We start from the raw sequence: 12,059 nt of genomic DNA, 5'->3' as shown, positions 1-12,059 counted from the left end.
TAGACTGTATCTAATTATTTGCCCAAACACATTCAGATACTAGCACAGTACATGGAAGCAACAGCACAGAGACTGTAAAATTCTCTTAAATCCTAAATCAGAATTTACAATTCGTAATGTTTAAACAAAAACTGTAAGTCAAATTAAGCCATCAAGTTAATGTGGTTTGTTTTGGCATACTATGTCAATATAAGCGTGTTTGTCAAATACAGTTTAATCTGTTGGGCAAACAAGTCTTATGCTAATCAGATTCCTTTTATTCAATGGGATTAAAAAAATCAGATATTTTAAAAGTATTCTCAGTTTATCTTTGAGTTAGTCCTGCTATGCTATAAAAACAATTTATTACATTTACAGAAGAAAATTTGATCAACAGAATATCTATTGTGCTTTTCTCCTGTGTAGCCATTAGTCTTGATTTCCATGCTATATTCCAAAGATTCTCCCAACCTTAAGAAATTTAAAAGGAAGAAGAGAAAAATGATTACATGTTCAGTGTGAATACGTTTCTGCAGCCTTACTTATCTGCACAGAGGACAAAGAATAAAATATAACAAAATTTGGATAAAAAAATAAAATGACTTTTTGCATGACAGGATTACTTCTCATAGCAATAGTTGCTGTTAAGAACTTGGTAACTCTATTCATAGCAGGTTTCTAGCCTGAACGAAGATAACAAACCACTTCTTCATTGAAAGCTTGGTCGCTAATAGGAGGTAGTAAAGGTATACCAACAAGTAAGCTCTTAAAGAAGAGGCATGAAGAAATAATGGACTAAGGTCTCAGGTTCATTCTGGTCTATGGAATTCATTAAATTTTATAAAAAATCCCATACAACATTAACATTAAAGTGGGCCAAAAAAGGTTCTAGAGTGTGTTGAACAAACCAGATTGAACAGATAGTTTACAGGTTGAAAAGGTTTTCAGGAAGGAACCCATTCAGTTGCCTATAGTCTTAATGGCAATTTAAAAAAAAAAACAAATATTGGCTTTGGCTTTTTCTAGGCCTAGTAAGGAGTGAATAAAAAGAGCCAATAGAAAATAGAACCTTGAGCCAATAAGAAGTAGCATATCCAAATCCTCACCTGCAGTAGGATCATTCCTGTTACTATGCAAATAAAAAATGTGGAACTGAACCTGGAACCTATTGTACAAATGCACAATGAGTGAAAAATCAGACGATATACATGTAATTCTTTATGTTCCAGTTTTCATTTATATTCAGTATAATTATGTGGAGATAGGATTATTTTCACAGCAAAATGCTTTTAAGCAGCCTGTCCTATTTAGGGGCCTTTGGCATCCTAGTCTTTTCCGATGCATCTCAAACTACAGAACACTGGCTTCCCTCCCCCCCCGCCCTCAATTTCAGATGGCTTTTGCAAATTTTTACTTTTGAAATCTTTATTGAATACCTACGCAATTCGTTATAGTGGAGAAAGCCCTGTTTCTCACAACAAAACAGGGTTCCAAGTTAAAAAAATTACTTAGGTCCAAGTGTGGAGGAAAAAGAAACCGATCAGGAAAAATATTCCTCCAAACTTTGAGCCACCAGTAGCATTTCTGCCCACCATTCTGCCTTAAAATGGAAGGTTTAGGACAATTGAGCCCAGAATTTATGTTGCGAAGTGAGAAATTTGCTATGAGTTTTGCCCCATTTTACGACTTTTCTTGCTGCATTTGTTAAGTGAATCACTGCAATTGTTAAATTACTGAGAGGGTTGGTTAAATGAATATGGCTTTCCCATTTACTTTGCTTGACAGGTCACAAAAGGGGATCATGTGGCCCCCCCAGGGGTCTGCAATGGTCATAAGTATGAAAACTGGTCCTAAGTCACTTTTTCAGTGCTGTTGTCACTTTGAATGGTCACTAAACAAACTCTTGTAAGTCGAGGACTACCTGTACTGGAGCTACTTAGAATGGAATGAAAACTAAGTTGGGAGCCAGGAAGATCGATCACCCACTGAAAAGGTTTGATCATTTTGTCTAAAATTCCCCTTGTTAAGACACTAAAAGTCTGTTGATTATTTTCTCGATCATTCGGGTCACGGTTGTATCGAAGGTGCTTTTTTCAGGAGGTAACTGGACTTTTTTTTTTCTTTTGAAGATGTTTCACTTGTCATCCAAGAAGCTTCTTCAGCTGAGAGGAAAATGGGGAATGGAAGGATTTATATTCCTTGCAGACAGCTGGTCATTTGCATCCTTTTAGTGGGTAGCTGAAGCACTTAGAGGTTTACCTGTGTCCTCAGGGTCACCTGAGTGGTGGTCTTGCTTCCTGTAGTCTGCAATTGGTGTGGGAGTAGGAATGAATTTCTAGGGGAAAAAATGCAGATTACAGGATCCAGGAGCACTACTCAGGTGACAGTGAGGACACAGATAAACCTCCAGGCGCTTCAACAACCCTCTAAAATGATGCAAATGACCAGCTATCTGCCAGGAATATAAATCCTTCCCATTCCCCACCAGCCAGTCAGAGATGATTAAGGTTCTTGGATGACAAGTGAAACATCTTCGAAGAAAAACACAAAGTCCAGTTGCCTTCTGAAAAACCACCTTTGGGACTTGTTAGACAGTATTATCCTTTGTGCCGGGAGTGGAAGTCCACACATCTTAACATGAGGCAGGTTAAGCGAAACTGCTGTACGCTACCCAGCTACGTTGACTACGCGTTCATCTTTTTCGGTTATTTCCCTCATCTCCACAACTCCTCTCGGCACTCCTCTAACGCTCCCGCCCTTTTTAGTCTCTCTAGCAACGTCGCCTACGCCAAGCTGGCTGAGGAATTCTGGGAGTTGAAGTCCACCAGTCTTAAAGTTGCCACGGTTGAAGAATCCTGGTCCAAGTCACGTGACCCCAACGTCCAAGTCACGTGAGAGATGGAAAGACCCCACCCCTTTTTTAAGTATCTCTAGTCATCTCCGGGCTAAGGGGGGCGCCTGACCGGATGTGACGAGTCACGTGAGGGATGGGCGTCGTCGAGAGTCACATGACGACGGGAAACCCGGAAAACGACGCGGGCGCAGTATAAGGTCGGGGGAGAAGACCGTTCAATGCTGGAAGGTAGTGGAGGTTCGTATGGGGGAAGAGCGGTTGCCGTATTCCGAATGCCCCGAGGGAGGCGGCGTGTCGTGTCGTCCCCACGTGGTTTAATTTCCTTATTAGGACTCCTTACCCTCTGAATATTTAGGGCGATGAGAACCTCCTTATGCCCACTTTCCTGGGAGGACAAGAATAGTCCGATGGGACTCGGGAAATGCCCGGCCGCTTCATCGCCCCGAAAATCTCGTTGCTCCTCCCTAAGATATTTCTCATTCTGTACATCCGCCTTATTTGGGTTGCTTTTTTACTTCCCTATACACACACACACACACACACAAAACAATTTTTGAATTGTTTGAAAAACGAATTTTGAAAACAGTTACAACCAACCTGCCTTCCATTGGGGACTTGTATACTGCACAAGGTAAAAAGACGGCTGTGAAAATAATGTTTTTAAACTGTTTAAATCCTACCCTCAAAATGACCACTGCACACCAAAACAACTAGACACAAGGACATTTTTTTCCCCAAACGCCATCACTCTGCTAAACAAATAATTCCCACAACACTGTCCAACTATTTACAAAGTCTGTGCTACTATTACTATTAATTTTCTCATCACTCCTTATCACCCATCCCCTCCCATTTGTGACTGTATGACTGTAACTTTGCCTCTTGTATCCTTACAATTTATTTGTTTGATTTGATTTGATTGCTTATTGTACCCTATGACTCTTAAGTGTTGTACCTTATGATTCTTGACTCTTGATGAATGTATCTTTTCTTTTATGTACACTGAGAGTATTTGCACCTTGTGTGTCCAATCACACTTGGCCAATAAAAGAATTCTATCCTATTCCTATTATATTCTATATACCTCAAGAAGAACAGTGCCAGGACATTAAGGGCAAGTTTTCCATAAAGCAAAATCTCACAGAATCAAGAAACCAGATCCACCCCCACCCCCAAATTCCTGCTCTCCCGCACCTTGCTTCATCACAAAATTCTTTTCTTGTCAATGGTTTCCCAGCTGGGAATCGAACCAGGAAATTCCTTCCAACAATCCAATGGAGAGCCCAGAGAAAATTGGCCAAGGGAAAACCACCCATGCGGTCATTCTTTATTTATTTCAATATTAATTGAATTCAGTATTTGAATTCACAAAATGTTTGACTTTTCCAAATCCAGAATTCAAAAAGTTATTCCTTTTGCATGATCATGGAAGTGATCCCTGTGGACATGGTCACTGAAGTTTCTCTGTGCTTCATAATGGGGTTGATGTTTGCCATTATCTGTAGGGATTATTTCTTTTCTAGCATTCCTTTCGTTTATCTTATTTTGAAGCCTAAGAAAGCAAAGCTTTCCACCTAAGAGGTAAAAGGTACCAGTGACCCTGGTTAAGATAATTGATACCAAACTTGAAAAGCACAGATTGACTCAGTGCAGCTTTCCTCAGCATTTTCTAGACTAGAGGGACAGATGTCAGGGCTGTATAGAACTCCAAATTCAATGTTGGGGGGGAGGAATAAATTGGACTGTGTGAGCGCTTGTACTTTGCATCTGTTGGCAATTCATATTTTCCTCAATGTTGTGAAAATGATCACCCATTCAGATTAGAAACCAAAGCATTTGAAAATAAAATGTGCTTACAGGGAGATAGGATGGAACTGGAATTTGGAAATAGATTGTGCAGACAGAGGGAGAGAGGGTCCCACGGGCAACACTTCTACATTTATAAATTATACATTTATCAAATATATTTGAAACAGAAAGATAACAGAACAAATACAATTACACTGCAATCTTTCTTCTGGAATAGATTAATGAGCCATTAAATTGACTCCCCTATTAAATTGCACACTTGTAATATCTTTCCTGATATTGACATGTACAATAAACAATGTTGTTTATGTTGTAGTCTCCTTTACATCATTCAGTTTCTCCAGCCTAGAAAGACAATGGTCTGGTTTATTTTAACTGTCTCTAGCCTGGGGTCAAGTATAGGCACTAAGTATACAAATACAGTCCTGTCTATTAGCTTCATAAAGAATCATATTTAAATATATGGGTATGTGTATTTAATTTTATTATCCCTCCACATGAGCTTGGACAATGGCTCCCAGAAAAAGATGTGTTTGAATTAAGGTAGTGTTAACAATTATAACATGCATACCCACACATTTTTATAAGTTAACATGACTAATAGCATATTTTAAAGAATGAAAAAAATAACAGGATAATTGTTTACAAGGCTGACAAGGATCAACAGGCAAAACAATAAAAAAAGCATCTCAATGGGCCATCTAATCTCCCAAACCCAAATCATTTTTTAACCTTTGAATCCAGATCATTGTGCAGCCCCAGTGCAGCTATGTTTTGTTTGCAATACAAACAGCAAAGAGTCTGATATCACTTTAAAGATGAACATATTATCTTTTCTAAACGTATATCATTTTGGCTTTTCAGTGAGCTGGCAAGTCATAATTTTTTGAGTATCATGGCAGATGTAAGTACAAATATCCTTTTAATGATTGGAAACTTTTTTGTAACAAGTTACATACTGAACAATTTCTACTGATGTTTATGGTATATTTATTTTGCTTATTCTAGTAGTCTATAACCTATATTGAATTAGTAATTCATGAGTAATTGGTTCAATAGGAGGAACAATGGCAGCTTAAGAGTTCAAATGCACTCAAAAATGTTGCCAAGAAGCTTGGGATGAGAAGGTCATGAAGGTTTACTTGTTTGCCTATGATTATTAAGCTTATGATCCTGGCAGTATTTAGGAATTACTGCCAATTCCTAAACAAATATCCTTTCTAATGACAAAGCATTGTTTCTCCAAAATCTAGTTTAATTCAAACATTTAGGAGTATGATCTCTTATAAGTAATATAAATGACTAAAAAAACTGCTTGCTTTGTTTCACTCTAGGATTTGAAAAGGTTCCTGTATAAAAAACTACCAAGGTAAAATACTTATTTTTATACCATCTAGGCATGTAAACTTATCAGTGTAAAAATGCTCTGAGTAATTTCAAAAACCTCTTGAAATGATCTTGCAATTCTTCCCATTCTTTTCTGATGCCACTAGTTGGTTCACTTGAATGTTATTGCAGGATGACATTAGTTTTACCAAAGAGTCCTCAAGTTACTATATGAAGTATGCAGATGCAGGTCCATCTGGCTGTTTCTTCTAATCCTTTGGTCAAATATGTAACTGCTTCTGTGCAATCCCTGATTATAAAACCAGAGACTTGGGTTACCCCCAGCTGAAATAAATAGCATAAGAAGTATCCATCTGTCAGAGGATTTTGAATTACTTGTTGAATGGCAAATTATGGGTGTTTGTGCTGCAGAGGGAAGAATCGTAATGGTTACTTTTAAAGCTAAGATTTCTTTTTTGACAGCCCCAAATTACAAACTGCAATCTGATGGGCTCAATATATAGGAAGGAGGGTGTGGGGTTTTTTTCCAACCCATCCTTTTCTATTACAGCCCTGGCTGATGTAGTACCAGAATTCATAGTATAGATTAGAAGGTGGATAAAAGCAGAATTATAGATCATCCATTTCCTAGTGGAGCTTTCTTTTTCCTGCTTGTTAAGAGCTGTAATTTGTGAAAGAACACATGCTCTGCTTGTAAACATTGTCAGATTCCATTCTTGTTTTTCTATGTAGGGCTAGAAAAACCTCTAAGCTGAAACTGGAAGTCAGCCTTGACAGTGAATGGCAAGGTCAACCAATGCACTGCAGTATAAGGACAACTTTCTGTGGTCACAAAACACAGAATAGCTAGTCCTTGACATACAGCCATTCATTTAGTGACCTTTCAAAGTGACCACAGTGTTGAACAAAAATGATTTACGACTGTTCCTCACATGTACAATGTCTCCAGAGTCACATGATCAAAGTTTGGGCACTTGGCAACTGGCCTGTATTTATGAAGGTTGCAGCATCCCAGGCTTAATGGGTCACCATTTGCAACCTTCCCAGCCAGTTTCCAAAAAGCAAATTCAGTGGGGGGAGCCAAATTCACTTAACAACTGGTGCAAAAAAAAAAAAGATTGTAAAATAGATGCGACCCACTTAATAACCACATTGCTTAGCAATGGAAATTCTGCTCCCAATTGTGGTTGCAAGTCAAGAACTTCCTGTATGGAATTCTTTGGTTGCCAGCAACTGTTTAGTAAACATAACTTGCAAATGTTACATGGCCTCAGAAGTGTGGATAATGTAAACAGAATGAAGATAAGTGTATTTCAATCATATTTTCTTCCCTTGCATTCTGGTTAGAATTTGTGGCTTTCCCAGCCTATCTCAAAGACCTAAAATCTGTTTATCTTCAGAGTTACACCTATAATAAACAAGCACCTTTGAACCATTTTTTAGGAATAAAAATCCTCAAATAACGTTTAAAAAATAATTGTTACTGTTGAGAAAACTGTGATTGTCAGAAGGTATTTGATGTGAGCTCATCTCAAGAGATTCAGATAATGTACTGCGACCAGGAAAATAAGATTCAAGTTTTCATATACACAAAAATCTAATTTGATGAGATTTGCCGGTCACACACACTCAGTCTAATCTACCTCCAGGTTAATTTTTGTGATGATAAAATGGGGAATTATGGAGGGGAGGATAATCAAATTATTTTATAAGCATATTAACAAGTTTTAAATTGCTATGTTTATTAACTAATTAAAAATAAAAGCAAGAGACAGCAAACTCAAATGGTTTACTGTCTTTCCAGACACCTGACTAAGCAATCTCCTTTTATTTTATATTTTTAGTGTTGAAGGACTTCATGCTATTGTGGTATCAGACCGAGATGGTGTACCAGTAATTAAGGGTAAGGAATAATCAAAGAGGGATAAATTGCTGAATTATCCCTTTGCAAATCGATTGCATGCTTGGTATTGAACTGTCTGTTGAAGAACAACATTCCAACCCAAACAGATGACAAAAGGAAGCTGTTTCATCTTATATCTCAACATATCTAAGTTTTAGTATGCAGATTCAACCTGATTCCAAACTGGATTTTTCAGTACTTTATAAGCTAGCAAGCATGCCTCTGCATTAATCATAATTTGGTTACTCCATTTTGTTGGCCTTTAGCATAGTTGTTGGTCAGCAGGAAGCGTAATGCCAGTTCATCAGCCATGATGCACTTCCTTAATGCGACTTATGGAAACTGTCAAAAACAGTCACATGCCAACTTTTTTTGTGGGTGCTTTGAGTTTGAGTGACAATGTGGGCTTATCTCATGTTCTATGAGAGGATGAGTGAAAGCAACTTGTACTTAAAGCTAAGCTGTACATCAAACTTATCTACTAAACCTCTTCTAAAAAGAGGAAGAAGTTTGTCAGATCTCAAAGTTACTTTTGCTTTTAAGTTTAAAATGTACTGGTCGACTGCATATTTAGGGTTTTAATTAATAGCATTTCACAGAGGACTGCAGTAGGTTGGTTTTTGAAACATACTGAAGCAAGAGCCATAGTATTCCTTGTTCTTCCTTGCTATGGTCACAGGTGTACCATATTCATGGAAGAGCTGATCCTGTTTCTCAAACTTGGGTGCTCTCCAAATGAATGGATCAATTTTCAAAGGTCATGCTGAATCTGCACACCTGTATGGTGCCCAAGTTAGAGAAAATTGGTCTCTGCTTTCTGACTGCCAGTACTGCTTTTAAGACTCGTTCGATCTTGTCTGGATGTTGAGGACTCAGGAGTTTATAATGCTGTCCAAGACGATGATACTTTGCATTCCTGCTTATTCTGTGAACAATTACAAAATGACTTATTTTTCCAGTTGCCAATGATAATGCCCCTGAGCATGCTCTTCGACCAGGTTTCTTGTCAACATTTGCACTTGCGACGGATCAGGGCAGCAAACTTGGGCTTTCCAAAAACAAAAGCATAATCTGTTACTACAACACTTACCAGGTAAGAAATTAACCAACAAAGGTTGTTTATTAGTGAGAATACCAGCAGGTAAATAAGTGTAAAAATTATGGATCAGTTCAGAAAAGTCATAGAAAAGTCTGTTCAAAATCTATCAGCACCTATAATTTAAACAGTTTGGAGTTTAATTGGCGTGATGCATAAACCTAGGTCACTAAGGAATTAAATCAACATCGATTTGTAGTTTGGTTTGCTAGGTGAATCTGGATTCAATGGTTTCTTTAACAAAGTACTGTATGTTCAGGTATGCAGCTTATCACAATGTATTAACCCAGCCAGTATAAAAGATTTATGCAATGTAAAGAGAAACCAATGTTCTTTTGAAATAGGGTATTGTGATGTTTCATATACAGGTAGTCCTCAACTTAACAACCACAATTGAGCCCAAAATTTATGTTACTAAGTGAGAAATTTGTTAACTGAGTTTTGCCCCATTTTACTTTTCTTGCCACATTTGTTAAGTGAATCACTGCAGTTATCAAATTAATAACACGGTTGTTAAGTGAATCTGGTTTCCCATTGACTTCACTTGTCAAAAGGTTGCAAAAGGTGATCACATGACCCCAGGACATTGCAGCTGTTATAAACGTTGGTTATCAAGCATCTGAATGTACATGTAACCATGGGACTGCTGCAACGGCCATAAGTATGAAAAATTGTCATAAGCTATTTTTTTCCAGTACCGTTGTAACTTCAAATGGTCACTAAGTGAACTGTTGTAAGTCGAGGACTACCTGTTTTTAGATTTCAGTGTGACCTGTGTGTATGTACCTAAAAATATATGCAAAAGATACTATTAGCACTTTAAGGGTAGGAATAGAGAATTGCTAATTGCTAATCTGCCAGCTAGCAGTATATACAACCCAAACAGGTAAACTGACCATAACAAAACACTGACACTGAATGTTGAACTTGTATTTCTTTTCTGGTAGGTGGTTCAGTTCAATAAACTTCCTTTGGTAGTGAGTTTTATTGCCAGCAGCAACGCCAATACAGGTACATTTTCAAAATTGAAAAGTCCTCTGTGTTTTTAGCATTTCAATACTTAAAGGATATGGTCTGTGCACATTTTTAAGCTATGTTCAATTTTTGCAAATAATTTGAAATTAGTCATTCCTGTCATAAGGACTAAAAGCTAGACCCAAGGAAAGCCTTATACCAAAGTTTTCACAGATTATCCTTGGTCAACAACAGTGGCAGAACCAAACATTTCAGTTTTCCTCCAAAGAAAGGGAAATCTATGTAGTGGTAGCAGTGATACTGGTCCTCAACCAAGTAATAAGTTCTTCCTAATACTATGAAAATGAAGTAACTCCTACTTGTGCCAGTTATGGATTCAGTAGTGCCTCTATAAAAAATCTTGGGCAGGGGTTGGCAACTATGGAAAGGGCAACCTTTACAACCTGTGGACTTCAACTCCCAGAATTCCTGAGCCAGCATAGTGTAAGTTGTGAGATTGCCCTTCTAAAACAATAGGTTAAGGTGGAATTTAAATCTTCCTTTACTTTTTTTTCATTCCTACCTGAGGGACAACAGTTAATTGTTATATCTCATCTTATTTGCCTATCTTTACGTAGGTCTGATTGTAAGTCTGGAAAAAGAGCTGGCTCCGTTGTTTGAAGAGCTGTGGCAAGTGGTGGAAGTCTCTTAACTCAGTATTCATGTCTAGAGCACAGCAAGGGTTTAATATGAAACAGGGAAAGATTCAGTCATTTTCACACTGTACAATGAATGTCTTGGAGAAAATGTCACTTTTTCTTAATTATATGTTAAAAACTGTACTGGATAATAAGGTAAGATTGGGATAAATGGGCTGTAGCTTTTCCTGTATATCTTAGGCTGCTGGGTATATTAGTGAGCATAACAACTCCCATGGAGTTAACGTCATGCTAGCACATATTTCATAGTAGAAAAAATACTTTTTGTGTATAAAATGCCATCCACAACTTTTCCACTCTACCAGCAATATGTTGCCTCTGTTTAGATAAATGGAGACTAGTGCAAACATGCATTTTACAGTCAAATCTTCCTTTATGCTTAGAAGAAGAACATTATTGGAAAAATGATATGCAATCAATGGTTCTTTGTTTGGATAACAGAATTTTAAACTTCAAGGTAGCTATTTGTAAACAAATAGCTACATGCTAGTTGTTTTTGCAGAGTTCAAATTAATCAATGCATTCTCTTTCTGTATTCTTGGTAAATCTGATGTTTTGAATACATGTAATTATGATACTTTGCTGACTTATCTGGCTTTGTATGTTCCTAAGCAAATCTGAATAAAAGAAAGGCAAGGTGTATAGTCTGATCATTATCACAGAGATAGATGCAAAGCAACATTATTGCTGTCTTTAATCTCAGTATGTTGATTTGTACAGTATTGTTGCCTTGGATTGAGAAAAAAGGCAGGGAAACTTAACTCAGAGTATTTTTTAAATGAGAGAAAGAATTTTGAAAGTTGGAAAGTATAAGAATCATAACACATAAAAAGGAATATTCTATATATGGAAGAAAGCCACTTGACAGGACATTAACAGCTACATATATGACTGCACTCTAACAAATGGTCTTCAAGTGAAGAACAGATCAGGCATATAGGTGGAGTCTAGACCAGAGCATTGTTTATCAATCATGGCAGCTTTCAGATGTGTAAACTTCAACTCCCAGAATTCCCTAGCCAGATGGCTATTATGGAGAAATCCAGAATTTGAAATGTACACCTCTGGAGATTGCCAAGATTGAGAACAAGTAGCTGATGTCCAAGATCCATTCTAACTTTTACATATTATGATTTGGAATTTGTCACAGTTAAGAAACATTGAACCAAGAGAGTAAACAAGTATTTTTTTCCCCCAAAAAAATCCGAAATCTCATTTGAATTAAGAGGAGTACCCTAACCCTAGCCTCAGAGCCCACACTGAGCAAGGAAGGTTAGTTATGTAAAGCTTGAAAGTATTTGTATTGTCAATATTGTCTTATTGGTTGCATAACTAAAATTGTATTTTCTTTTTGTTCCTGGTTTATTAGAAATTTTATAATAAAAATATAAAATATGA

At 37.3% G+C, this 12,059-nt stretch overlaps 1 protein-coding gene across 2 annotated transcripts; it reads left to right on the top strand.

Annotated features, from left to right (window-relative positions):
* Nucleotides 1-2,928: 2,928 nt before the first annotated feature.
* On the top strand, nucleotides 2,929-12,059 carry LAMTOR3 (late endosomal/lysosomal adaptor, MAPK and MTOR activator 3). Of its 2 annotated transcripts, none has more exons than XM_026698287.2 (7): nucleotides 2,929-3,070; nucleotides 5,507-5,546; nucleotides 5,977-6,011; nucleotides 7,834-7,892; nucleotides 8,852-8,985; nucleotides 9,936-9,999; nucleotides 10,581-12,059. In XM_026698287.2, the coding sequence occupies exons 2-7, from the start codon at nucleotides 5,538-5,540 to the stop codon at nucleotides 10,652-10,654; spliced, it is 375 nt and encodes a 124-aa protein (XP_026554072.1). In that variant the 5' UTR covers nucleotides 2,929-3,070; nucleotides 5,507-5,537; the 3' UTR covers nucleotides 10,655-12,059. The 2 variants fall into 2 exon arrangements, with proteins under 2 accessions (XP_026554072.1, XP_087792060.1); XM_087935934.1 differs by having other exon boundaries at nucleotides 2,988-3,061.

The sequence above is a fragment of the Pseudonaja textilis genome, chromosome 6 (assembly GCF_049901715.1).
Source record: "Pseudonaja textilis isolate UNSWEBS1 chromosome 6, rPseTex1.2, whole genome shotgun sequence".
Taxonomy (NCBI): Eukaryota; Metazoa; Chordata; class Lepidosauria; order Squamata; family Elapidae; genus Pseudonaja; species Pseudonaja textilis.
This window is presented reverse-complemented; position numbering and strand designations above follow the sequence as displayed.